Source organism: Lacerta agilis, chromosome 9, assembly GCF_009819535.1.
Source record: "Lacerta agilis isolate rLacAgi1 chromosome 9, rLacAgi1.pri, whole genome shotgun sequence".
In the NCBI taxonomy this organism is placed as follows: Eukaryota; Metazoa; Chordata; class Lepidosauria; order Squamata; family Lacertidae; genus Lacerta; species Lacerta agilis.
In genome coordinates this window covers 13,441,974-13,469,947 of record NC_046320.1, presented here as the reverse complement: position 1 = coordinate 13,469,947, position 27,974 = coordinate 13,441,974, and the positions used below count along the sequence as shown (strand labels likewise).

General features: G+C 42.8%; 2 protein-coding genes across 11 annotated transcripts in view; one reads left to right on the top strand and one right to left on the bottom strand.

Annotated features, from left to right (window-relative positions):
- The window catches only part of KCNIP4 (potassium voltage-gated channel interacting protein 4), a 359,055-nt gene extending 344,139 nt beyond the window's left edge, over nucleotides 1-14,916 (top strand). For 8 of the 9 annotated variants that reach the window (XM_033159529.1, XM_033159533.1, XM_033159536.1 and 5 more), the window contains 5 exons: nucleotides 4,621-4,691; nucleotides 9,201-9,308; nucleotides 10,420-10,524; nucleotides 10,832-10,894; nucleotides 13,097-14,916. In XM_033159529.1, the coding sequence (XP_033015420.1) occupies nucleotides 4,621-4,691; nucleotides 9,201-9,308; nucleotides 10,420-10,524; nucleotides 10,832-10,894; nucleotides 13,097-13,144 (395 nt within the window). In that variant the 3' untranslated portion in view covers nucleotides 13,145-14,916. The remainder of the gene's footprint in view (nucleotides 1-4,620; nucleotides 4,692-9,200; nucleotides 9,309-10,419; nucleotides 10,525-10,831; nucleotides 10,895-13,096) is intronic. The other variant, XM_033159532.1, reaches the window with a different exon arrangement.
- On the bottom strand, nucleotides 13,091-27,842 carry PACRGL (parkin coregulated like). Of its 2 annotated transcripts, none has more exons than XM_033159540.1 (9): nucleotides 27,828-27,842; nucleotides 24,718-24,800; nucleotides 24,424-24,581; nucleotides 22,860-22,927; nucleotides 22,096-22,186; nucleotides 19,235-19,369; nucleotides 16,882-16,989; nucleotides 16,322-16,402; nucleotides 13,091-13,188 (listed from the first exon to the last, which is right to left on the bottom strand). In XM_033159540.1, the coding sequence occupies exons 2-9, from the start codon at nucleotides 24,767-24,769 to the stop codon at nucleotides 13,141-13,143; spliced, it is 741 nt and encodes a 246-aa protein (XP_033015431.1). In that variant the 5' UTR covers nucleotides 24,770-24,800; nucleotides 27,828-27,842; the 3' UTR covers nucleotides 13,091-13,140. The 2 variants fall into 2 exon arrangements, with proteins under 2 accessions (XP_033015431.1, XP_033015430.1); XM_033159539.1 differs by lacking the exon at nucleotides 13,091-13,188 and adding an exon at nucleotides 14,959-15,728 and having other exon boundaries at nucleotides 24,718-24,799; nucleotides 27,827-27,842.
- Nucleotides 27,843-27,974: the final 132 nt, after the last annotated feature.

Below are 27,974 nucleotides of genomic sequence, written 5' to 3'. Positions count from 1 at the left end.
GACACACTTTTTTCCTCCTAAAAAGTAAGGGGAAATACCTGTGCGTCTTATGGGGCAAATGGTGGTCTCTGGAGCTAAATTGCCCAGGGGCCAAAAGCAGATTGTGCTTTTTATTGGGGGTGTTGAAAGGACCCCGCTCAGCAGCTGATCAGCAAGAGATCGGGAGAGAGATAAGAGTCCCGGCTCCCTTTCAGCCCCGCCCTCCTTTGTTGAATGTGCTGCAGAGGGAGGTTGTTTGTTTCCCCAGGACATGTGACTGGCTGATTAGATTATCTGTCTGCAAACAGTAGAAACTGCTCCCTTTCCTTGATTTTTCAGAAATGTGAGTTGAACCCCATAAAAATGGGGCTTTTCCTCTTTGCTTTTCCCCCTTTGCAAAAAAAGCTGCAAAACTTTTAGCTGATTCTCAAAAAAAATCCGGGGCTTTTCCCTTTGCAAAAAAGCTGCAAAACTTTTAGCTGATCCTCAAAAAAACCAGGGCTTTTCTCTTTGAAAAAAAAGCTGCAAAACTTTTAGCTGATCCTCAAAAAAACAGGGCTTTTAGAGGAGGAAAACCAGGAAAATATTTTTTTCCTTGTTTCCTCCTCTAAAAATGAGGTGCGCCCTATGGTCCAATGCGTCCTATGGAGCGAAAAATACGGTAAGCTTCCTAGCAAGACTGGCAGAATTTTGTGGAGCTAATGGAAGTCACCTTTTAATTGTCAACAACAACAGTTCCGTATTAATTTTTTGTTTTATCTGGATGTTAAAAAGTAGATGCCTCCCATTGTTAAAAACACCCACAGCAATGGCGTGTGTGTGTTCAAAAATGAACATTACAAAAATAAAAATAAGAAACCTGGTTAAAACAGCTTGTTGGTTTCTGGTGTAGGTTTTCCATTCTGCTAAGGTCAGTTGAGTAAGACCACGACGCTTTTGCTATCCAAATTTAATTTGTTTTCTTATAGGCTTTAACCACTTTAACCATTCCACCCCACCACCTGAACCAAGGTGAACATTTCTCAGCCACCAAAGTGATAAACCAACGTCTGATTAGACCTGATGATTAGTTGCTGTGAATGTGCCTGTGTTTCACTGAGAACGGAGCTATTGGACCCCTGATATTGCATGGTCTGAATCTCTTAAGATGTTAGCACTCTGTATTGCTTCCTGCTGCCACCTGTCAGAATGCTAATATATCATAATAGTTACCATTACTGGGTGCAAAACCAGAAACCTTATTTTTTAAAAAATTAAAAGAAAAACCTGAAACACTCCCCCTCTCTGTCCTGATTTATATTCCAGACTTAGTGGGAGAGAAATCACATTAAGTAGCTCTAGTTAAAAGCTTAAGGGCTACAACCTTTGGCATATGTTTAATCACAGTTGTCTTCACTGCCTTGGATATTTTACTGAATGAAGGCTGTGAAACCACTGGAATTAATTGAAATCTATTAAAGGTAAAGTCCTGTAAATCTGATATTCTTCTTTATTGATTTTTGCAGTGTGTGGTTTAAAACCTTTGATTCTGTTCAGTGGCTGCGATCTCACAAATGTCACGATGAAAGCGCGCATTGCTTGCTTTCCTATTTATTTTTTAAATTGCCACATACCAATAAAGAGGAAAATGCAAGAAATGAAAAAAGGGGGGAAAGTGTTCAAACTGGTTAATTATAATAGGGAATAAAATTCTAATTAATTCAGGATCCTACAAATCAGGATCACCATTAAAAGACAGCAATCCTATGGCTCCCAGGAGGATATTCTGGGTCCTGTAGGATTCTGCAAATCTCCCACTCTCTGGTTCCTCCCAGCCATGTTGAAAAGGACCTCCACCATTTGCCTTCCACTGTTCTCGCTTTGCCATTGGAAATGGCAAAAGGGACACAGATGGATTGGAGGAAAGTTTGAGCCCATGGCACCCACAGCCCTCACATTCTCCCCAAAACAAACAAACAAAAAAATTCCTTCCAGTTAGTTGGTCTCTAAGGTGCTACTGGAAGGAATTTTTTTATTTTATTTTGTTTTGACTATTGCAGACCAACACGGCTGTAACATTCTCCCCAAACACCACCAGGACGGGGCATGGGGTGGGGATTGCACCAGGCCTGGGTCTGGTATATTTTTCATTTCAGCCAACCCTGTACACCTTCCATCCTGGCCATCACCAGACAGGCAGAACATGGAATCTGGTGGTTTGACTGCTACAGATTGTTCTTACTCCCCTCCTTAGATCAGTGTTTTTCAACCACTGTTCCGCGGCACACTAGTGTGCCGCGAGATGTTGCCTGGTGTGCCGTGGGAAAAATTGAAAAATTACTTTATATATAGTCAATATAGGCACAGAGTTAAATTTTTTTAACATTTTCTAATGGTGGTGTGCCTCGTGATTTTTTTCATGAAACAAGTGTGCCTTTGCCCAAAAAAGGTTGAAAAACACTGCCTTAGATGGTTCTATTAGGAAGGAAGGAAGAAGAGGCAATTATTTGCTGTAACAAAATTCCTCATGGTGCTATGCTACATACTGTGCATTGGCTATTGTAGAAATAAATAAATAAATAAATAAATAAATAAAGGTAAAGGACCCCTGACAATTAAGTCCAGTCGCAAACGACTCTGGGGTTGCGGCGCTTATCTCACTTTACTGGCCGAGGGAGCCAACGTTTGTCCACAGTTTTTCTGGGTCATGTGGCCAGCATGACTAAGCCGCTTCTGGCAAAACCTGAGCAGCGCATGGAAACGCCGTTTACCTTCCCGCCGGAGCGGTACCTATTTATCTACTTGCATTTTGACGTGATTTCGAACTGCTAGGTTGGCAGGAGCGGGGACCGAGCAACGGGAGCTCACCCCGTTGTGGGGATTCGAAACGTCAATCGGCAAGCCCAAGGCTCAGTGGTTTACAACACAGTGCCACCCACGTCCCCAATAAATAATAGTAATAATAATAATAATAATAATAATAATAATAATAATAATTTATTTCTACCCTGCCCATCTGGCTGGGTTTCCCCAGCCACTCTGGGCGGTTCCCAACAGAACATTAAAAACAGAATAAAACTTCAAACATAAAAAACTTCCCTAAACAGGGCTGCCTTCAGATGTCTTCAGATGCATGCTAAATGAAGATTGAAATCCTTTTATTCAAATAAGATTTGTTTTATTGGAAATACTTTATTTCCATTTGAAAATTCTAGGCAGCTAACAACTATCATATAAACGATAATCAACAAACTTTAAAGGAAAATGAAACAAAAGGTTGCTGATAACACCGCCATAGTTTTTTTTATGAGGTTTAAAAACAATGGTGTTCAAATATACTGTTGATTGATGGTTTTCTGTTTAATTCTGAATGTTTATAGATGTGGGACCTTTGTGAACTTTTATTCTCCTCTGAAATTCTTTTTCCTGTCATAGCATATTTTCCATAACATAATCAATATCTTCTATATAGTGCATTTCTGAATATTTTTAACTCTTACAGTGTAGTACAGTATTATTAATATTATTGTTAGACAGCATCCATTGATTTCATTGGGAATGTTAACTACATTAATGAAAAAAATAGTGTTTTGAATTCATTATAAACATGCAACACCAGAGGACGGAGGAGAGCAAAAAAAAGTTTGTGATTTTCCATAGTCTCCCCCCCCCCTTTTGTTATAACAATTCAATTTCTGACTTATTTATAGCATTTATTCCACCCTATGTGGTTAACTGTTCACTAAAACCATAGGGACTTAAAGTATCACACTTTGGCTGGACTGCATCCATTAATTATGATGATGGTGATCAAAATCACAAGTGGTTTTTTTGACAGCTCTTACAAAAAATATGTGATGAGTCTTTAAAGAATTGTGAATAAGAATATGTGATAATATTGCTGTCGATGGCTACTATGTGTTACAGAAAAGGAAGTTAAAATCAACAGGTGTTCTTAGAATACACTCCTTCCTTTAACCTTGAACATAACAAAAAGCAAGCTTTTTGTGCACGTTGCTGAATATCGCCCTCTTCCTTTTCAAACTGAATTATGAAATATTCCGAGAATGCAGAATTTGAGATACGTAACAAATTAACTCCGCAGCAAAAGACACTTTCCACATGTGCTTAAATGCATGCATGAATCTCTGCATATGTGATTTGTTCCATTTGTGCTCGGACTTGTGTGCATCTCTAGGGTGTTTTCTGTGGAAATAGGAATACAGATCCATAAACGATTTCTGGGTAGTATCCGGATAATAGCTGAAGCACGGCTCATGCCACTTGCCCTGTTGTTCTGAGGACTTCCGACTAATATTTATTGAAAGAGGAAAATAATAATTAGTTGGGGGCAGTGGTATATGGTAAATGGACTAGGGGGAACCTAAGCTAGTTCCCTAAATGTTCCCTGTAAATTAAAGTATTAAAACCTGGTGCCTCCTTCCCAAAACCCAGGAATCTTCACATGCATGTCGGGACATTGTGATGTCATGCAAGTAACATCTCCACTCTCCTTGTCCTTGCAAGCTGGCACCTCTGGCCCTGTTTCCCTACAAAAAAAAATTCACTGAATTCCACTGGTTGGGGGAGAAATGTTTGTCTTTATAAGGCTGCTGAATTGAGTTTCTTTATTAATGAGGAACAACCTTGTTTAAATTGCAGATTCCACAACATACGCACATTTTCTGTTCAACGCATTTGACACAGATCACAACGGAAGTGTGAGTTTTGAGGTAAGGCGGTTTACTTCTGTTCTTGTCACCTGGTTTCTCTGGTAGGATCCGACCCAGCCCAAAGTTTAAAGTGCCTTTGATTCCAATGAGAGGGTTAAGCATATTTTCAGAACTCTCCCACAGAGTTCAACAGGGCTGTACCTCAGTTTTCTGAAGTATCGTGACTTTTCAAAGTTTCCTTAACAACAAAGAAGCTGAAATGTATGAGAAAGATAGATGTGCAAATGATCAGAAATGTCTTAAATGGAATGTGTTGTATCTATACTTGCAATACTTGGATTTAGTAGTACTTACTGCAAGAAAGAAACGGAAATTAGTGTAAAAGCTCATAATTGTATCAATATTTTTCCAAATATGCAAAGATTAACAGATGCTTTAATAGCGTACTAAAAGCCAATAAACTATTACTTTTGACAAATTCTGATTTATCTAGCCCTCCTACTTTCATTCCCTTGTTCCCTGACGAATTGATATCAGTTATGAAAAGGTTAAAATGAGTTCTGCTATCAAACTAGAGAAAGAAGGAAAAGGAAGTGAAATAGGGAGATCTTTTAATTTGACAGGCTCAGTTCTTCATCTTCAACTTCCTTTGTCTTCCAATACATTCCTTGTTCCGTTATGTTATTCTAAATGTGAGATTAAAATAAGGTTAGTAGTGGATTTTATTTATTTATTTTGCCATGAGGACAAGTGTTTTTCTTTTAAAATAGGGGTGTTGTCTGCCAGAAATGACCAGGCTTGGAATTCTAAAAGTATTTGCTAGCAATATGCTGGATAAAGCCTTTAAGGTTGTGACCCAAAAGCTCAGTCCCTTACATGTAAGCTGTTTTGACATCAGTGGCATGTACTTCTCTAAGTAAATGTTCTTAGGCTCAGCTCTAAATCTGCTATGTTGCTAGGGGTGGATAAATAATCCCCGTCTGGTTTCCTCAGATGACACAAGTGAAATATGTGGTAACCCCGTTGAAAAAGCAAGAGAGACGCTGTTTGTTTACCTCGGTTCTGTTTTCCTCCGTCAAAGTGTTCCTTACACATTCTTTTCAACAGGCTGGGGCGAAAATATATGGGAACTATTGCTAGGTTTATACCGGGAGGCTTGTTTGATCACAGGCAATTCCCAGTCCTGTCCCTGGATGCTTGTGTGTCAACTCTCATGTCAAAATGGCTTTGGGGGATCTCGTGCTGCCGACCAGCAGAATGGCGGATGCCTTCATTTGCACCTTGGGAACATCTCCTCTTTTCTTTCTAATCTCAGAGTGGCAGAGCCCAGAGAGAGGCTCGTGGCACCGACACTTCAAAACAGATCCCCTTAAAATCTTTTGTGTGCCTGTCTGTTGATCCTTCCTTTCTATTGTCTGGAGCAAAATATGAAGGAGTAGGTCTTTTTGGTCATCCTTCCCCCTCCCTTATAGCTCAAGCGGTATTTTGGTGCTTGTGAACAATGTTTGTATGAAGGGCAGCAGATTTCTGAAAGGGGTATGAGTTTGAATAGGCATGGAGGAAAGCAAATAGGTTTACCAACAGAGCTATTTTCAGACGCAGCCCTATTAGCGTGCCCACCAGAAAGACCAGATTCAGCTTTCTTGTTTCCTATCACATCACAACAGAACAGCCACAAGAAAGCCGTAATTTTTGTTGTTGTTGTTTGATCTCTTTAGGATGTTGCTGCGTTATAATGTTTATAAAATGTAGGAACGCACCAGTCCTTGACAATCTTGGTCTTTGTTACTGGCGATGCTAAGAAAATTATTTCCATTTTGCACTGGTCAACATGCACTTAGCTTCAGCAAATGTTCTCTCTGTGTGTAAAGTCCGATGGACGGTTCTAATCCTTGATTCCAACGAGTGCTAATGGGGCTGCCAGTGATTGCAGTGATCCCTTGGGATTTTAAGCAGATAAAATCAGGATGTGCCATGAATTAGCTAGATTGGGTTAGAGGTCGGGCAAAGACCCTGCATTTCCCCCCATATGCAGAGCCCACAAGAGTATCGCTCATTGATCAACATTGAGGTCAGCAAATACAAACTAAACCTTTTGTGCTCTGTTTGATGTAGCTTTTGCTTTACATAAAAAGATAAGGGGAGCCTTGTTGGATCAATTGTCTACTATTTCATCCTGCTCTCACAGTGGCCAACCAGAAATAGAGGGAATCAGTGCCCAGGTGCCTTAAACACTTTCCTGGGCAGCGTGATTTCCAGTGCCAAGGTGCTAGGCAAGGGCATCGCTGGGGAGGGGCGGTAGGGGCGGTACGCCCCCAGTGACAGGGGAGGGTGGGGGTGACAAGCGGCGGGTGGGGGTGACAAGCGGCGGCCCCTCCCGCCACCCCCACGCGCCGCCGCTCCCTCCGTCACCCCGGGAGCAGCAGCGCTGCACGGACGGGTGCTCGCTTAGTCGAGCGAGCACCCCGTCCGTGCAGCGCTGCTCCTCCCAGGGTGACTGGTGGTGCGTGGGGAGTGGCAGGAGGGGCCGCCGCTTGTCACCCCCACGCACTGCCGCTCGCTCCGTCGCCGTGGGAGCAGCAGCGCACAGTGTGTGCGGTGCTGCTGCTCCCGGGGCGACAGAACGAACGGCGGCACGTGGGGTGACAAGAGTCACAGCCCAGCTAGCACCGAAAGAGAAAGCGGGCGGGGAAGCGAAGCCAGCGCTTGAACGCGCCGCTTTGCTTCCTTTTTTTCTCCCCTTTCGGCGCTGAAAGAAGCTGAAAGGGAAGGGGGGAGCAAAGCGGGTGCTCTCAAGCGCCTGCTATGTTTCTTTCTTTTTTTCCTGGGGGCGTGGCATCGCGCTGTGAACGTGCGTCATGACGTCATGACGCGCACACACGTCACGATGCCCCGCCCCGGGCAGCCAAGGGGCTAGGAACGCCCCTGGTGCTAGGGGTATACTTAGAATGACAGCAAGGCTTAAAAACATCTTGAAAAGTCCCATCAGCAAAGCACAAGACTAGTCTGTAGAATTCAGACCAAGAGGAAACATTGGCCACATCCCTATAGCCATTGACCTTAATGGGACTTGCCCACACTGTAAGGCTCTTACATGCCTGCTTATTTGACTATGCAAAAGAGCATTTCACCTCCTTTGATTGAGCCCTGTTAATTAACTTCTGTTTTCTGTTAAGATACGAGATATAAATTCCCAGTAACTTTCAGATCACTTTTATTCCTCTTGGGTTGAAGCTTCTATATTACTAAATTAATTGAGTTTATTGCCCATAGGCTAACACACAAGTGCAGAAGAAGACTACTTTCTCATACAAAATTGGATGTACCACTTATTGTTTGTTTTATTTTAGGCCACCCTCCAGTATATATAATCCCAGGGTGACCCACAGCTGTTTTTACACTTTTATAAACTTCGTTGATATCAGGAATTCTCTGTAATAAAATAGTTACTCACTATATGTTCAATAGGCCAGTCCTGCATGCTCGGCCTTTGTTGCTGTTATTGGGTTTCTTTTCCCCCTTGCCAGAACTGGGATAGCTCAGTCAGTAGAGCATGAGACTCTTAAACTCACAACACTGGAATTAAGTTGGGCAAGATTCTTGCATGGCAGGAGGTTGGACTAGATGACCCCCACGGTCCCTTACACTTCTAGTTCTATGATTCTATACTTTTTGAGCTTTTTATGCTGGAGTAGTTCTGTCTAGATATATATATAGCTTTGCCGTGATACAAGTGGTTGAGCATTGGGGCGGAGCAAGGGGGTGCGTTGGGGGCGGTCCGCCCCGGGTGCCACCCTGGAGGGGGTGACACTCGGCGCCCCCCATGACTCCCAAGCCGAGCCCCACCGCCCAGTAAAAAGCCTCTCTTGCTCGCTCACTTGCTCGGCCAGCGCACGCTTTGCTTCTTCCTGCTCTGGCGTAGGCGAGGGGCAGACCAGGGAGGGGTATCAGTGGCCGCCACTTTGCTTCTTCCTGCTCAGGCAGAGGTGAACGGCGCCTCCCAAGCTGCCTGGTAAAAAGCCTCACTCTGCAGCTTGCTGCCGGCAACCCGCTATGTAGCGCGCATGTAGCGACGCTGCGCATGCGTGCTACACAGCGATGCTGCGCATGCGTGCTACGCAGCGACACCCCGCCCCTGGGTTTGCCACTCCAGGTGCCCAAGCAGCTTCCTACGCCACTGGAGAGCTCCATATATTGTAAAAACAAAACAAAGATTTCACTAGGGTTAGCTACTTCTTGGGCCCATCTGATTTCAACAGGAGAATTCAGTGTTTATTTAGCCATTGGTTTATTTAGCCTTTGGGCTGTCAGCTTTCATGCTTTGGCCGTTCCATGCAAGGGAGGGAGGCAAAACTGCCATTCTGTTTTGAGGACAACCTTGCTTGGCTTTTGTTTCTCCAGATATTTTTTTTAAAGCAGTATTGTTATGGTGGCAAATTTTGCATCTCAATCACAGACACACATGCACAGAGACAATAGAACTATAGTTCAAACCTCTGCATTGCAAGACTCACAGCTAAATAGGTGGAAATAGATATTTTATTAATCCACCATCTTGCTTTCTTTCAGGATTTTGTAATGGGCCTTTCAATTTTACTCCGGGGGACGGTGCAAGAAAAACTCAACTGGGCTTTTAATCTGTATGATATAAATAAGGATGGCTGTATAACTAAAGAGGTGAGGAGACCATTTCACTCACTGTAATCTGAAAAAGTTGTCATTAATTGCATGTAACGGGGCCATTGTTTATTGGTTTTAGTAGATTAATTCCAGGACTGGGGACTTCCTACTATCCCAAGTGGCTGTAGTCTGAGTAAGACGCGAATGCCAGGATCCCTTGTACACAGGACGTTGGGACTCACTCACCTCTGCTCCAGTGCGAGATCTCGTGGTGCACTTGTCCCATGATAACACTGTCAAATGCTGCTGCTTCAAGCATCTGTTTGGGTTGCTTCTGCAGTCAAGTTATCCCCTCCATGTGCTCCAGTCACCTCCCCACCCAGGCTAAGTTATGCAAACAGCCAAATCAAGTGCTAAAGTTGCCATCATTCCAGTTCTGTCGGCGTGTGTGTGTACGTTTGCAAGTTTGAGTACTCACTCGGAAAGAAGACTCTCTCCAAACAAGGGAGAGAAGAAAATTCAGTATGGGAAAAGGCGGCAGGGCAGCAAACTTACAAGAGGGAGTGAGCACTAACAATTTGAAAGTAAATTTAAATCAAGATTTGTCCACACCAGCTGCTTGACTTTGTTTAGGGTTTTCTTTTCAATGAAAAATGAATCTCTGTTAAGTATAAAGACCGAGTCTCCTTACTTTAAATGGAATTCACTCAGCATTCCAATAATGGGAGGGGTTTGCTATGACGATTCCTGAAACAAGAGGCACAATGGAGTGTATATCAGTCTTCTGCTTCCACCTGATGGCCATTTCTTACATTGCTTTTGAAAGATGCAGGTGAAATATATGGGGAAATAGTGTGTTGTAGGTCAGACAAAATGCTTCCGTAGGCCTGTAAACATTTGATTTATCCAGAGACGGCGTTTCTACATGAAAATGTGTTCCCACTGCAAAAGACAGCTGGGGGGTTTCTAGCAGTTCATGTATTCAAGCACCAGCAACTACTTTTTCATCATTGCAAATGAAACACCTACTCATTGCTTTCGGGAAGGTTTTCCACTTCTACGCTAGCAAGGCTTCTGTCTTGTAAATGCAACTCGTTTTTTCCCCAATTGTGCATTTTCCACTGCATATTTTCCTGCTCACTTTAATGTTTCGTTCCCTCCCTGACAGGAAATGCTGGATATTATGAAAGCTATATATGATATGATGGGGAAATGCACTTATCCTGTTGTCAAAGAAGATGCCCCGAGACAACACGTGGAAACGTTTTTCCAGGTAGGTACGATGGGGGGGTGGGGTGGGGGGAGAGCCAGGTGAAAAAATGGTCAGATAGCTATCGTATTGATGGTTTGCAGTGTGGCTATATAACCTGCTCTTCTTCCTGTGTTGCCTATACTCATTTGATTAAGCAAATGCCCTTCCTTTGTTAAAAGAAATATAAAATGTCGGCAAGTGTAGGAGTTGTGTCTTTGGTAGCCATTATGGTGTCACCTGTCCCCAAACCTGGCTTCTCATAGAAATGAAAGGCGGCAGTCTTAACCAGAGAACGACATTACTTAAGCAAGCATTTCTTCTTTGGCAGAAAATGGACAAGAACAAAGATGGCGTAGTCACCATAGATGAATTCATTGAAAGCTGCCAAAAAGTGAGTAACCGGTATATTCATAGTGCTGTGCTCTTATGACATAATACAAAACCACAGTATGAAGCTGCGGCATGTACGGTATTTCACAAATTGTCCATATTTTAGAAAACACATTTATTATTTCATAGAATCATAGAGCTGGAAAGGCTATTGGGAGACCATGTCCAGCTCCTTGCTCAGTGCAAGAAATCCAGACGTAGTGCATATTCCAACAGATGTAGGTCCAGTCTTTGCCTGAAGACTACCAGGAAGGGAGAACTTCTACAGAACCGGCTCCATTGTTGAACTGCCCACACCAAGAAGTTGTTTATGTAACCAAAATCTCCCTCCTCCTGCAACTTAGCTCATTAGATCTAGTCCTCCTCTCTGGGGCATCTGGTAACAAGGCTTCATCTGATTCTATATGACAGCCCTTCAGGTATCTGAAGATAGTGTCAGCCTATTCTGCCCCGTCTTCCTTCCCCCAGGCTGAACATTCACAGTTTTCTTCTGTGAGAATCAATAAGAATCCAATATCCAGCAAGTGTTTCTCTAACATGCAACAGGGCATGCCTCGGAGATCACTCAACATTCTCCTTAATTATATGAGAAAATGTCAAAACATATAAAATGTATATCCGGTAAACCAAAATAATTTTAACGAGATGCCATAAAGACTGAAGCAGCAGTGGCATATTCAATAAAAAAAAGAACAGTTGCTTTTCAGAGAAGGATCTTTGAGATATATATATATATCTTCACCTATCAATGGTTGTCCAGGCAATTTCTCTAAGCTGGAGAATTGTCTCTTTGTTCTCCATTTCATCAGTATAAATAGAACACAGAGGAAGGCTGTATCCCTTCCTCTGCCAAAGTCATATCTAACACTTGGCAAAGTCACTCAGGTGCTTTCCCTTTCCCCCCTGTAGCCAAAGTGCGCTGGAAAAATCAATGCACAGTTGGTAGGCTCATAACCAGGTGTTTTAAGGCGTACACTAGGATGGAAATCATGTCAAAGCAAAACAGCAAAAACCCTAAATTCAAGTTGTTGAATATGTTATACCGCAAGCCTGCAACTTAATGCACCTTTAACTTGTGCTCATTCATCTTTATGCACATGGCAAAATAAATAAATAGGGGCAGAAACGGGGCAATGTTTTGGGGTTATGACTTTGGCAGTCCCGCCCACCACTGATCCCAATATGCTTTGACTATACGCCATTTTGGCTCTAGGCGTGATGCCCGGAACATAGCCCGTGCGTAAGTTGCAGGCTTACTGTATTTAAAGTAGCTTATTAATTCATTTGGATAAGACAACATTTTACTTAGGCAAGTGACTTGCTTGTTCATTTTATTCTGTCAATAATCCCAATACCTTTGCACTCATTGGCCAAGAATAGTTAAAGAAGAAGAAATTTACCTTTTACCAATGAACTGTGTAGAATATTGAGTGCCCATTTCCCCTTGATTTCCAAAAGGGTTTCTTTGGCCTTCCCCTTTTCTTGCACATTCTGTGTGACGGCAAGGTTTCCCACTGGCTTCTTCTGCAGTAGCAGTTGTTGGCGCACCCCAAGAACAGCAGCAGAAGCTTGACATGGTTGCGGAACTTCTTAAGCCAATTCCTACAAAGTTCTATGCCTGTTGCCTCTGTTGTGTTTTATCAAGACTTTGCTATAAACAGCAAGGTATATTTGATAGACAGACCCAGTATGAGTTACATGTTTAATTTTTAGGTTTGTGCTTGTATGCCATCACCAAACTTTAGCAGCTCCCCACAATGTTTTCTCTGTAAATTACTTGTGATAGACTGTAAGCAGCAGGTAATATTAGCAGAACAATGTGTAAGAGCAGCAGACCTGTGTCTTCAAACGTACTGGGGCCTGTATAGAACACTGGGCTGTGTAGCAGACCTGTGGCCTGCATCACATATAAGCTTGGCTTTAGAACAAAACTGCACAATCTGCAGGCTTGCGGGATTTGTGATGGTGGCATAAGAGAAATCTACTAGTCAAAGAAAATAATCAAAATCCCACTTGGAAGACCACGGCCCTTGGACATAGCCAAAGTAGGTACTAACCTCTAGCTGCTTATGACACCGAAAATTTATAAAGGGTGTGGTTTTTCAGCCTAAGGAGGAAAATTTTCATTGGATTAAAATAATTTCTGACTTTTCACTTTCAGATTTTAAATCTCTTTCTCAGATGAAATGTCTCTTTCTTACAGGATGAAAATATAATGCGTTCCATGCAGCTGTTTGAAAATGTGATCTAACTCCACGCAATTCTTTCTTCAATAAATGGACGGTATGAACAATCCTGCAACAACAAATCCATAATGCTGTTGCCACTTTTACCATAAATCAGGATTGCTCAGCTTTACACGGATGTGTATAACGCAAATAAGTTTCGTTTGATCAAAACCTTCCTACGGAGACCATATTTTTCCAGTAGTTGAGGTAAAATAGTTCTCTTAAACAATGCTCACGTAGTTGTCCTTAAAAAAAAAAACTTCATTTGATTCAGAGAACAATCCAAAGAAACCAAAATGAAAACGGAATTATTGCATCCAAAACTTCATAGAAGAGATCCAGGAGAGAGGAAGAGGGCAGGATCTGTTACTTGTTTCTATTAGATGAGTTTATTAGCTATAAAACTCTTTCATTTTATACTCCCTTGTGTATTAAGACAATCTTACACAATTCTCAGTTAAAGGTTATTACAGCTAATTGCAGTTTGGGCACAATCCTCCTTGTGTGCAGTAGAGTCCTGTTTACTCTGCCTTCCCTTATGCTGACATCACACCAGATCATTACTGGAAAGGGGAAGTCTGCATGCATTGAGCCTGCCCATGTGCCCTATTCCCCATAATGATGGAGCACACAGCATACTTGTCAAATGTATGCTTGTGCCCAGGCACACACACAATCATAGAATTGTAGAGATGCAAGAGACCCTGACGGTCATCTAATCCACACACCCCCAGAAGACACACAGACTCCATTATGTTCAGTGGAGAATCTGTCCACCTAAGGAAGGGTTGAGCATCTTTGCATAGTAACCTGCAATTATTTTTTTAACTTCACAATCAACCCATTTTATAAAAGAATGTTCTCTTTTTTATAGCAAATGGTTACTGGATCCATTTATTTAATGGTTGCCTATGGCTAACATCTTCTGTCCTTAAGATCACCAGTTTATGTAAAATTCTGTCTGAATTTTAACTAACGTGTTATGCTCCCACATAAAGGATAGAAATTAGCTTACAATGAGCGCTGCTTTGTTTAACTAAAGCAACTACCTGAGGGAACTGAACTACTACTTTCTACCTGTGGGACTGGCCAAAAATTATTAGTAAAAAAGGAACGAATGTATTTGTAAGTTTCTAAGCACTCACTGCTCAGGATACATAGCGGTATAGAGTCATGCTGGACACTAGACCGCAAGTTATGAAATTATTTTCCTCCTGTTGCCTCCTCCGACTATGGTGGAAGATGCTTAAGTTCATTAGAACAGTTATGTAAAAGCAGTGGTGGTAATGGGATTTTTGAAAGGGGGGGGGAACTTTTTTTTTCCTTTAAAGGCTACTACAGGGAAGAAGCATGTGTCAGGATGGAACAGCAATGGGCACAAGCAGGTTCCCTTCTACTTTCCTCACTGCCTTTTACAGACATCGTTGTTGAACTGTAGCCAGCAAAGAGGCGTCTTCCCCCCTGCCCTCCAACATATTCAAATCATTTTTACATGCCTGCCCACAAGCATATAACTACTGGTACCAGACAATTGCAAACCTTAATTGCGACATTTCTGCATAAAGGATCTGAAGAGCTTACAGAAGTCCAAAGAGAGCTGCAAACTGTTTTTGCAAAAAAATAATAAAGCAGGCATCTATTCTGGTGTAGAGATGGGAATGAGGCATGTTGAAGGCTGCTCTGCTATCACCAGTGTAGGAATATGAGTAGTACAATACATGTACACTTGAAATTTGCTGTAGTGTTTGTGAAAATTATATGTGCACTTTAATAAAAAAAAAAAATGAAAAATGCAGAATGGCGGTTCAGTTTGTTTTTCCAAAGAGCTTACATGGAGTCAACATTCACAAACACTTTTATTAATATAAAAGTTTTAATGCTTGAAGCATATATTAGTTGTCTTTTAATACTTGAAATTTCTATGTTTTCAAAGCAGAAGTAAACCAGTTGTGTAGCATGTTAACAATTTGCACTAAGAGAGGTCTCAGTTCAATGAAACACACTTTATATATTTTCCTATCCAGAACCTTTTGGGAAAGAAGGCTTTCCCCTAGACAGTATAAAAATAATTTTCTCTATGGACACAGCAGTGAGTTAGTTCTTGGTCGAAATAAATTAATCATAGCACAATCCAGGCAAAGTCAAACACCTTCAATTCCTATTGATTTTAACTTCCCACTGAAGTCAGCATAACTTTTAATAGTGATTAACTTATGGTTGGATTGTGCCTTTATTTCTAACTCATTGCAGTTGCTAAACATACCTAACTACACCTCAACATGTAAACACAGCAAGTAAGTATAGTTTACAAAACTAGGTAATCCCTATTATTGACTGTAATAAACCAGACAAATTGATTTGCAATTCCTGGTGGAAGTATCATTTCTGGTGTTTTCCATAATTTACACGTCTTGAGCATATTCGCTCTTAACATTTTCCCTAATTTTTAAATATTGATCCCTGTTTCCCTGAAAGATTACACAACAGTGTACTATGGGGAAGATAAGTAATACCAAATAGTTCCAAGGAGGCTCTTCGTCGCATCTCTCTTTAGGAGGAGATTGAACAGTAAGTTGGAATTTTAGCTTTTATAACCATCAAACTTTCCTGTTGATAAAAACGAGAATTCAATATGGTAGGTACTAGGTTTATGCTGAAATAAACTGTATCTGAAATCAAAACGGGTCCAGAACTACAAACATGTAGAATGCAAACTATGATTATTTTTCCTTCGTCAACTGGTATTTTAGACCAGGGATAGACAATATGCCACCTTCCAGAGGTTCTGGGATACAACTGCCACCATCAGTGGCTGTTGACCATGCTGGCTGGGGCTTATGGGAGTTGGGAGTCTACAGCACCTAGAGAGACAACCATATTGGCTGCCTGTTTTTGACTGCTTTGTTACTATTAATGCAGAACCATCAATACCATGGCATTTTTGTACTGCCAAGTTTGCCCTTCACCAAGAGCAGAACCTCTAAACTAAAAATGTTTTTAAGTAAGTGTAATTACTACGTTGCTCTCCAAACTATGGAGAATTACAATATGGAACTGTAACTTGATCGTGCATCATCAGAGTATGACAACTTGACTGCATGCAATGGATTTAACCTAACACTATGAGATCGCGAAGACAACAGGAGAAACAGATTCGCACCTAGATGTGTCACGGGAGCAGACCAATCAATTGAGCTTACCTTCCCCCCATACTGCTCCAGCTTTTGTAAGGCATCTGTAGTTTGCTCTTTGTACTTTTTGCTCATCTGCCTCTTTGAAAGCTGTGGCAAAAGTAAAATGCAATAGTGAGTTTATTTGTTGTGACCATTAAATGGAGAAGCGTCAACCAGATTGTTATTGATGCATCCTGGTAACAATGACTGATAAGAGGCAGTCTTAATTTCACAGATTCGGAGGGACTGTAGCATTTTTACACGTTGAGGCTTCCACAACTTGTGACTTAAGAAACTGAATGCAAGCCCTAACAGGAGCAGCTTGATAAACTTCATTTTGCTGCTTGCATGGAATTGGAAGACTGGGACAGGGGCTATCAAGCACCTTCCATGCTGCAAAACATGGCTGAAGGACCATCTTCAATAGGCACGCCACAAGCAGTGTTCAGAAATGTGAAAATGCCAACATGCTTTTAATATATTAGCTCATGGGATCTAGATTATGATGTGCCACAAACTGAAATGAAATGCTTCTCAGGATACAAGAATACAAATACAAGAAACCCACTGCCAAATATTGTACTCACACTTGAAAGTAGATGTTTCAGGTGATCGTTAAGCGCAGGGCCAACAACAGCACTCAGTTGTATCAAAGCATTCAGTCCCCTTTCAAATACTTCGCCATCTGAATGGGCCTTTAATAAAGGGGGAAACCAATTAACCAGACAAATGATTAGCCCACAGCATGCACCAAATTGATTGTTTTTATGCTCCAGCAAGATTGAAAAATATTTATCTGGGGTTTTTACTCTGAAATATGCAGCACTGTTTTACTGCAACCCATATGTATTCACCAGCTTTAAATAAACACTTTTAAATATTCATCACAACATAAACCTATATATGATTACTTAGAAGTAAGTCTCACTGGACTCACTCCTCAATACCCTGTTTAGGTTTGCAGCCAAGATCTAACCATAAAAACTATTTGCTTTGTCTGCAGAAACACTGACAGTAAAACTGCAGTATTTAAAGTCTTCAAACACTTTGAACAAATCCCATTAGAAGCACTGATAGATAACCCCTTGCAATTAGGCAGTTGCTGTTATTATTATTAAATTAATTACTAGAATGTAGATTAAGTGGAGTTAGGCAACATCATCAAGTGCTAATTATTTTAAAGGGTCTTTTGTCCACAACTAAAGCTGGATTCTGCATCTCAAGAATACTTGGTAAGGCCAGGTTTTTGACTGATTGTGGGGAGACTTCTAAGCCAGTCATGCATAGAAAGTCCCTTCGGACATTTCTATGCAATGTGGAATTGTCAGGATGGAGCGGATAGCACTCATGGAGATGTTGGGGGCCGGACAAGCCCACTACACACTTTTGGCCCTTACATGTCCAACAGAAGCGTCTAAAGAGGGCTAGGATCATAAGTAATGCTTCCTCAATTTTTGTAACCAATGATCACAAACCACCATAAACAGGTATTCCACCATACAGAAGCTTAATTAGCCCACAGCTACTACAAAGAGACTTCCCCAATGCATTTACTGACAAGCTGCACAACCCTTTCCACCCCACCTACTGGATCAAGTCTACACGATCCAGGAGGTGGAACAAATTAGGGTTGAGCAGTCTGTTACTGCACAGGTAAGCAACGTAAACAGCAGGTGGAAGTGGCAATGGTTTATGGTGCTCACAATGTAGGCAGGAGGGAAAAGAACAAAAGTATGTGGTGGGATTTTAATACTGCTGTGGCATAATGGGGTGAGAATATTTCTGAGTGCACTTGGATTGCACTTTCAAAGTCAATCCTCTTTCAATTCATCATCATTATTATTATTATTAGCTTCTGAGCAGGGATCTCTGCATTTTGTTTATGTGCAGCCGTTGGCATCCGCTTCTTTACTTTACTTGAAGTAAACCTGTTGAAATTAATGGTTCTAACGCCTTCATGTTTATTAATTTCAATTGGATTACTCTGAGTAAAACTTGGTTGAACACCATTCTATGCTAATAGCAGTTGCAATCCAGATATAACATGGGCAGTCTAAATTGCTGAAAACCTCCAGTGCAGGATTAAAATCCAGATCAATCGAGCCATCTGTGGGTATCTTTTTACCTTCCACACACCTTTGAGTCAATGTTTTGTGCACATGTTCCGAGGATTCTAACCAATGTCGATTAAACTAAGAATGGTTAAAACTATACATGGCTCAACAAACTTGCTTGCAAGGGTTCATCTATGCCTTGCGAAGACAGGCGAGACGGAGGCTCTCTTACAACGCTGGAATTGCAAAGGGGGAACGATGTTCCATGCCCCTCCTCCAGCTTCAAACAGAGACAGACGTGTGCCCCTGTGACTGCTGGAGTTCCAACCACCAGGCAAGCAAGGAAATGAAAGTATCACAGCTACTCCTGTGGCCCTTGCAGGGAGGGACAGCAGAGCTGCACTGGGGACTTTTAACTGCATCTGTCAGGTTTTGAGCTCCAGCCACCTGACAGGTGCCCGCACTGTACCTCACTAGTTTTGACTTGTACTTTATGCATATTGCAAGCTACCATGTGACGACTGTTTTCAAAAAGCAAATTACAAATCTATCTAATCAATCAATCAATATGTCTGGGCAGAAGAAATATTGACTCTGCGCCTCTTTGGAGCTCGGAGCTCCGGCCATCTAAAAGGGAGAGAGGCTGCCCACGTCACTGCCCCTCTCTGGCTTTGGGCTGGACACAGAAGGAGTACCCTGGTTTGTCACCAAACCTGTGTTGAGTTTCCAAATGCCACATGAGGCCAGGGACAAAGACCCTGCTCTCTGGGTAGGGAGATGTCCTGGCTTTGCAAATATTTGGTACACCAAGGCCACCTAAAATTTACTGATCCCTGAAACTTTACAATACGTTGTGTATACGAGTTCCCAAATGGGAGAGACATACCAGAGCAGCTTTCAATACTGGAACTAGCCGTGGCAACAACGGAATGGCTTTCTGAGCAGCACCTGCGACCAAGAGCAATTCTTTAAAGCCCTCCTTGGATACAAATGTATACGGATGCCTTGTTTCTCTTAATCCCTGCCACAGAAATAAAAACATCATAGTAAGCTCTACCTGCCCACTATCTCTGCTGATAAAAATACAAATATCTCCTAAAAAGTATATTATGCCCATTTCATTACAGGCATTCAAAACACACTTGTGCCACCTTGTGGATCCAGCAAACATAACGTTGTTAAGCAAATCTTACACACCGAAATTTCTCAACATGTGTATTTTCTCACTTTCATTTTGTTTATCCATATATTTCTACATTTATTCAGGAACAGTACACAATCAGTATTATTTCTAGGCCTTCTGCTTGTGCTTCAACAGGTAGAACAGTATCCTGTATAACTCCAACAAAACAACACAACCTTAGCTGCCACTAGACAACAACAACAACAACAATCATAACAACTTTTTATTTGTATCCTGCCCTCCCTGGCTGAGGCCGGACTCAGAGTGGCTAATATCATAAAAACAACACAAAACATAACTTTAAAATAAGCAACATACATCACAAAAGTAACATTCAACCATCATTAGGATAGTATAAAATACTATCAACATATAAAAGTTAAACAGAAATCCACTCAACAGTTACAATAAATATTTTCTAAACTATAATCAACAAAACAATGGCAAGCCACAGTACATAAAATAATACAATACAAATTGAGAAGCAGAGACTAGAGAGTGGGGCAAGGCAGGTGGAAGGAGGCCTTGCCTGATGAAGTCTCTCCCCTCCTTGACAGAACCCTATTTAGACAATCCTGGAAATGAGGAGTTAAGGGCACAACTGACTGCTAGCAGCCCCCTCCACTCAAGTCCTGAAAAAGGCTTCTGCCCCACAGTGTATAAAGGTCTCACCGGAGAAATGCCCCCAGTGGCTCAACAGTTCCTGTAGCTGAAGCTCAGGAACAGGCGGATTTCAGGACTGAATGATCCACTGTAGCCTCAGAAATCCTGGCACACCAGATTATTTGTTAGGGATGTTCAGAAGTGTTCTCTCTCTCCACAAATCAGAAACAGAGATTTGGAAAGCCCTTTAAAATGTAATATTCAATTTGACACGCTGTTGAGGCTCAAAATGTATGTTTGATGTGATTCAATTATTGCTTATAATGATATATCTGCACACTCTTAGCAGATGCAGAAGATAAACGAAACATGCCAATTATGTAATTTGGATGGGTTACTGAACAAAGCAGACGCCAAGAGCAAACTCATATCTTTGGTAATTGACTTCCAGGCTGTTTCCTCTAGGAAGTGAATTCAGTAGCACACTAAAAAGGCTTTTCTTGTCAGACAGAACTGAGGTCAGATGTAGATGTTCAAAAGGATATTCAGCACTGCACACCCAAATGCAGTCCTGAATGAACCACACTAATCAAGATAATATACACAATTTGGAAATAGGGCTGAGCAAAGCTCACAGGAAAAAAATGTGGGATCACTATGGATATCCAAGACTGAGCAGCAAAGATGGAGTATTGTTCTTTTTGGAAGATATGCAAAATGCATCTGTGTAGAAGGCAAGGTCTCTAGCACAGTGTTTTTCAACCTTTTTTTCATGAAAAAAATCACGAGGCACACCACCATTAGAAAATGTTAAAAAAAAATAACTCTGTGCCTATATTGACTATATATAAAGTAATTTTTCAATTTTTCCCACGGCACACCAGGCAACATCTCGCGGAACAGTGGTTGAAAAACACTGCTCTAGCAAACATTTTTTTCAGCTCTTGGCTATACAGCTGTGAAGCGCAGAACACTATTTTAACTTACTGGAACAGCTAATAGTAAACTAAAACTAAATAGCAACAGCTATACTGAAAAAACTATTTCAAAACAGCAAGTGAGCCGCTTAGCGATTTAAAAAATATTGATAATAATAATATTATTTGTACCCCACCCATCTGACTGGGTTGCCCCAGCCACTCTGGGCATATATAAAAACATAGTAAAACATTAAACCTTAACAAGCTTCTTAACAAATAATAATGATGGTGGTGATAGTGGTGATAATTTATTGACTGTTTTTATAAATGCTTTTATATAAATAAACATTTAATATATGGCTCACCAATTATCCTTGTGACAATGAAGTATTTATAAAAAAAAATTAAACGTATCATCACACAGGGACATGTTTAATTTTATATATAGAGAGAGGGGGGGGGATAGGCACATAGGCCAGGGTTTGTGGCCAATATTAATGCAGGTAGCTTTTTCTTCCCCAACCTCCTTTCCCATAGAACAAGAGTTTGTGGGCAATCAACAGAGATCATACCGTGTTATGATGAGGAAGAGGGACAGGTGGCTCAGTGGACCGGAACACTACCAGCTTGCTATATTTCTGGATTATGTATAGCCAAGAGCAGGGTCATGTCGTCTGGGTAGCCCAGGACCTCCATATAGACTGCCCAGGCCTGGGTGCCAGGGAGGTCACTTCGGTGCTGCTAATGCAGCGGTTTGACTTCACCCCGGAGACATGCTCACCATTGCAGTCTTTACTTTTCTTCAAAAGATTACTTACACAAATATCCCCAACTTTTTAATCTATTAAAGAGGAGAGTTAACACTCGGGTACTTTGCTTTGTTTTTAAGCTACTTCCCACTTTTTGTTGCAATTTGAATGAATTCAAACGGAGTATTTGGTTTATGACCAGCATATTTAAAAACAACAAATTATCAAAGCATGCAACAAGAAAGGGTAGTTTCAGCTTGATTCTAAAGAAATAAGAGGAAAAAAAGTTCACCTCTGCCAAAGTTATCAGAAGAGGATCAAACTGAAGCGTTTCAGGACGGCAATCCCACTGTAATTTGTGTTTTACAGAGCCATGAACTAACCTGAAACAGAAAAATTAAGAATCAATGATCAGGCATGGCTGTACTGATCCCACTTCATGCCAAAGATCCTAAAATACTGTTCCAAAAGAACTAAGCCTGTGTGAGTTCAGGTATATTTTGTATGATATTTTTCAGGCATGGTGCACCACCAATTTGGAACAGACTCTTATTAAAAATGTAAGACTGTCCAAAATAGATTATTTTAATACAATTATGGACAATATCCAACATCAGTCAGACAGCAGGGCCAAAGGTCAGGGGTCATGAAAGTTGCATCCAAAGAGCCACAGGTCAACCACTCCTGCAGTAGAGGCTTTTAGGGCCTGTTCACACATGGATGTTCATCATTTGATGGCAACAACATGAAGTGTCGGTTTCCATGTGTAAATCAGCAGCCAGATAAAACATCACTGGTAGTACATTCACCTCACATATCATGCTTTTGAATAAAAAAATATTCACACATCCTCCTACCAGTTATGAACTGAGGGACATGCAATACCTTAGTGTCATTCCCATTAGCAATTGAGTGACACACCTAATAATGCCTTCTGAACATTTGTTCTTATGGTAAGCAAACCAAAAGCCTTCACAGAATGTTGACCAATGATAGAAAGCCTATTGTTTAACTAGGTTCCTTATTTTCACCCACTTCTGACCCCCCAAGTCTTACCTGCAAGGAATTCCCCCTTTAGAGTAAATGGCAGCAAAGGCAGAAGGAGCCCTTGATTGACAACCAAACTAGAATAAAGAGATGAAAATGAGTTAGTCAGCCAAGAGGCAGATAAGTTCAGTTGTATTTATTTTTAAAACATGTCAAAAAATGCTTTCCAAGTCCCATATTAATTCAAGATTCATTTAAATGTCCTTAAATGTCTCCTAAAAGCAACAGGACTTGAAATGCTTAGCTTTGATTTGATCTCAAAAACAGCATATATACAACAGTTTGAACAGAAGGTGCAAAAATGTAAATTTAAATAATCTGAATGCAGAACAATAAAAATAAAGAGTAAATGCAGGCAAAGCAATGTGTATCTAATGCCTGGAAAACCTCCCATGACAAGCAGAGATGCTTCACTTTTACAAGAATATCATAATTTACTGCATGCATATAAGAACAGTCATATACAGGTAAAACTCGAAAAATTAAGAGTACCGTGAAAAAGTTCATTTATGTAAGCAATTGTTTTCATTAGCTATATGAGATAGACTCACGACATGCAAAGCAAGATATGTCAAGCCTTTATTTGTTATAATTGTGATGATTTTGGCGTTCAGCTGATGAAAACCCCAAAGTTGAGATTGTTAATTTGAGGTTCTCATCAGCTGTACGCCATAATCATCACAATTGAAACAAATAAAGGCTTGACATATCTCACTTTGCATGTCATGAGTCTATCTCATATATTAGCTTCACCTTTTATGTTGAATTACTGAAAGAAATGAACCTTTCCATGATATTCTAATTTTTTGAGTTTCACCTGTAAGAGTCACTTCTTTGTTTCTGAGAATGTACTTTATTATTTTTTAAAAAAACAATTTCCAAGTAAATTATAGAACTTGGAAATATAGACATTATCTTGCTATTTAGTACTCACTTTTGCCATCTGAGGCAGGTACAGTTTTACTAAAGGCAACCATTCATACAAAATGCCATCATGACCACCAGCAGTAAAGGTAAAGGACCCCTGGACAGTTAAGTTCAATCAAAGGCGACTATAGGGTTGCGGCGCTCATCTCACTTTCAGGCCAAGGGAGCCGGCGGCTTTACAAGGCAAAATCCGCTAAAACTTGTGACTGCAGATACAGAAAATCCCAAACCAGGATTCCAAACTAAGGCTATATTTTACTGCATACCTTGGAATTCAGAGGTGCAAGAGCGGGCAATCAACTGAATTTCCAAACTTAAGTGTCTGCCAGCAAAGCTGCTTCTAAAAATCACTTATGAAAAGAAAGCCAGCCAAGGAGGAATGAGAATGGGAAGATGGCACTGAATGCTGAGTGACTGTTGTGGGGACGGAATGAAAAAAAATCAAAGGGTGGGAATGGCAAGGAGTATTCTGGAGCAGCAGAGATTTGCTCCCCAAATTCTGATACCCTTAACTCAGTTCAGCAGAGATTGTGCTTATCACCTTATTCTCCCTTTTTCTCTGCATTTTTAAAAATCACCTGCATAATTTGCTGAAGAAATGGGCTAACATTTTTATGTAGTCACCAGAAGTTCTGCCTGTACTTACCGGATCAATTGTTTTGGGATTAAGTCTGTCACTGGGCCTGGGCTGCGGCTTAATTACAGGATCTGGAGAAGTCGATGCAGTGGGTGACGGCTTTCTTTTCTGTGTCACAGTTTTCTCAGCCATCTGAGAACCTGAAGACATTCTTTTACCACTACTTCCTGCGGCACCAAAAACAAAAAAAGACCCCACAGAAGAAAGCAGGGATGGGATTTACATTCTTAATGAAAAATAATTTGTATTATAAGGCAGGTAAATAAAACACAGTTCAGCTGTCACTGAATAGTAAAGACATACCACTTGCTCCATTTTTCAAACATGTGCCTTCACATTTCTTGGTTTGCTGCATACCTCCTTGGGATACTCTGTAGAGACACCTGAACAAAGAGAAATTGATACTGGTTGGTGTCACTTAGCATTTGTATCCTGGTAGCACAAATTCTTAAGGGACTGTTCAAATAGAAGGGCTATTAAACAGAAGGAAATCTGCATTTATAAGAGTCCTATGGATCTATGGACATTTGAAGAAATCCCTGTAGGGTTAACCAAAAGGGGATCATTATCTGTAGATGGATCTTAGGCAGCTCTTTTATGGCACAAAGTATTTACAGGAAACCCCCTCATTTATGTGTGTTCAATATTTGCGCAACCACGTACATGCACATTGCACCAAACCCGGGAATGACCACAAAAGCCCAAAAAATAAAAGGATGGAATGGTGCAGGGCAGAACAGGATGCTTGCAGGCTTTTCCAATGGTGATTCAAATACAGTGGTACCTTGGGTTACATACGCTTCAGGTTACATACTCTGCTAACCCAGAAATTATGTTTCAGGTTAAGAACTTTGCTTCAGGATAAGAACAGAAATTGTGCTCTGGCGGTGCAGCGGCAGCGCAGAGCCGTCTCATTCATAGGGGCAGGTGGCGCGGTGCACCAGGGCGCCAGGCCCCCCAGGGGCGCCCCCGCGAGCCCGCCGGCATACCGGGCGCCCCCTCCCCAACCTGCCCCCGCCCTGAGGGGCCTGGCACTGCAAGCCAGCCACCCTCCGGAGCCCCAGCTGGAGCGCTGGGAAGGGCGCGCAAAGCCCCGCGCTGCTCCAGCGCCACGTCCATCATCCCCCGAGGGGCGGCCAGCGTGGGAGGGAGGTGGGCGAGTGGGGGATGAGGGGCGTGGCGCTGCAAGCCGGCCACCCTCCGGAGCCCCAGCTGGAGTGCTGGGAAGGGCGCGCAAAGCTCCGCGCCGCTCCAGCGCCACGCCCCTCATCCCCCGCTCGCCCGCCTCCCTCCCGCGCTGGCCGCCCCTCGGGGGATGATGGACGTGGCGCTGGAGCAGCGCGGGGCTTTGCGCGCCCTTCCCAGCGCTCCAGCTGGGGCTCCGGAGGGTGGCCGGCATGCAGCGCCACGCCCCTCATCCCCCGCTCGCTCACCTCCCTCCCGCGCTGGCCGCCCCTCGGGGGATGATGGACGTGGCGCTGGAGCAGCGCGGGGCTTTGCGCGCCCTTCCCAGCGCTCCAGCTGGGGCGCCGGAGGGTGGCCGGCTTGCAGCGCCACGCCCCCATCCCCCGCTCGCCCACCCCCCCTCCCGAGGGGCGGCCAGCGCGGGAGGGAGGTGGGCGGAGAGGCGGCCCACCGGGGGCGCCGAGGGATCGTCGCGCCAGGGCGCACGATCCCTTTGAGACGGCCCTGTGGCAGCGGGAGGTCCCATTAGCTAAAGTGGTGTTTCAGGTTAAGAACAGTTTCAGGTTAAGAACGGACCTCCGGAACGAATTAAGTACATAACCAGAGGTACCACTGTATATGCCTTGGAATGTAACTCCCGCATAAATGGACGGTTGCCTGTATCAACATTTCTATACCACCCTTCATCCGAGGATCACAGGGCAAGTTACAATGTAAAAACACAAAAGTCCATAACATAGAAGCAAACGAAAGTACTGTATTAATCAACGTCTAACTTTTGTAGCTACAATCCTAATCACATTTACATGGAATAATGATGTTTACCACTGTCTTGCTAAAACTAATTCAGAGTCATGAAATGAAACTGATGGGTAGGAGATTCCGGAACAGGCAATAAGCCTTATTGCCGCAATACTATATATGTGTTCCTGCCGGTGGTGTAGTTGAGTTTCCCCCATTTGGGGAAATTGCAGGCGTCAGAACCGTCCTGAGACCAGCAGGTATAGGGCGGTGAACAAATTCAAATCAAATCAAAATTTATTGCAGCTATAAGCCCATAAAGTCATAAAATGTGAACAAATTTAATTCATCATCACCATCAGCCTAGTTATTATGAACTGACCTTTTAAAAGGGTGAAGCAAATTCACAGAAAATACAGTTAATTGCTCATGATAGGGTGCCAGAACATGGAGGTTCTTTCTTTTTAACACCAGTGGCTGGAGGTGCACAAAGGTGAGAGCATCATTATGACTATTAATTAAATTTGTTTACCGCCCTGTAGCTGCAGGTCTCGGGGGCAGTCCACAAGATAAAATAAAAATATAAAGACACAAAGAAAAACAAGCCAATAAACGCCCACCCGCCCACCAATTGGATGTGAACCGGCCAAAGGCCAGGTGAAAGATGAACCTTTCTGCCTGGAGCCTAAAGGTGCAACACAAAAGGCTCACACCTGGCTTATGGGCTCCCCTGCGCCACCTGTAAGGGAGCCTGGCGCTGCAGTAGACAAGGCTACTCATCCAGCAGGGGATAACAAACCTTACCGAACCCCAGCGGAGCTCAGCGCCAAGAAAATAAATACCTTTGGCCTGGAGTCTTGTGTGCCCATAAGCGGCGCAAGCGCTAAACCCAACCCCGTCTTCTTAAAGCGGGGGAAAGTACTCTGCACATGCTCAGGGAAGCGCACCTTCTTCAGCGCCGAGGGGAGGAAAGGCGCTCTGCGCATGCTTGGGGCCAAGAAAATAAATGCCTTTGGCCTGGAGTCTTGTGCGCCCATAAGCGGCGCAAGCGCTAAACCCAACCCCGTCTTCTTAAAGCGGGGGAAAGTACTCTGCACATGCTCAGGGAAGCGCACCTTCTTCAGCGCCGAGGGGAGGAAAGGCGCTCTGCGCATGCTTGGGGCCAAGAAAATAAATGCCTTTGGCCTGGAGTCTTGTGCGCCCATAAGCGGCGCAAGCGCTAAACCCAACCCCGTCTTCTTAAAGCGGGGAAAGCACTCTGCACATGCTCAGGGAAGCGCACCTTCTTCAGCGCTAAGGGGAGGAAAGGCGCTCTGCGCATGGTTAGGGGGCACCCCCTCGCCTTCCCCGCTGAGGGGGTGGGGAGGAGAAGGCGCTCTGCACATGCTCGGGGTGCCCTGCTTCCAGGACCCCGCTAGGCAAACTCCCTCCCTCCCTCCCTCGCCCGTTAACGCCACGGGGCGGGACGACGAGCCACCTACCTGCGGCGGGGGAGACTTACGGCCCGGGGGGGAAAACAAAAGGACTGGCGGGAAGGAGCGCGCCTCTCCCTCGCCGGGACCCGACGCCGACGCCGACGCCGCCTCCCTCGGTCCGCCGGCTCCTCGGAAGGCGTGGGAATCCGCGCAGGCCGC

Excerpts from the sequence above, each read along its gene's own strand:
- PACRGL (XM_033159539.1), bottom strand. The coding sequence starts at position 24,769 with ATGCAGCAAACCAAGAAATGTGAAGGCACATGTTTGAAAAATGGAGCA. Across the intron at positions 24,582-24,717 it reads TTTGAAAAATGGAGCAAGTG|GAAGTAGTGGTAAAAGAATG; the intron begins GTATGTCTTTAC and ends TTGGTGCCGCAG. Across the intron at positions 16,990-19,234 it reads CAGTATTGAAAGCTGCTCTG|GCCCATTCAGATGGCGAAGT; the intron begins GTATGTCTCTCC and ends CCTTTATTAAAG.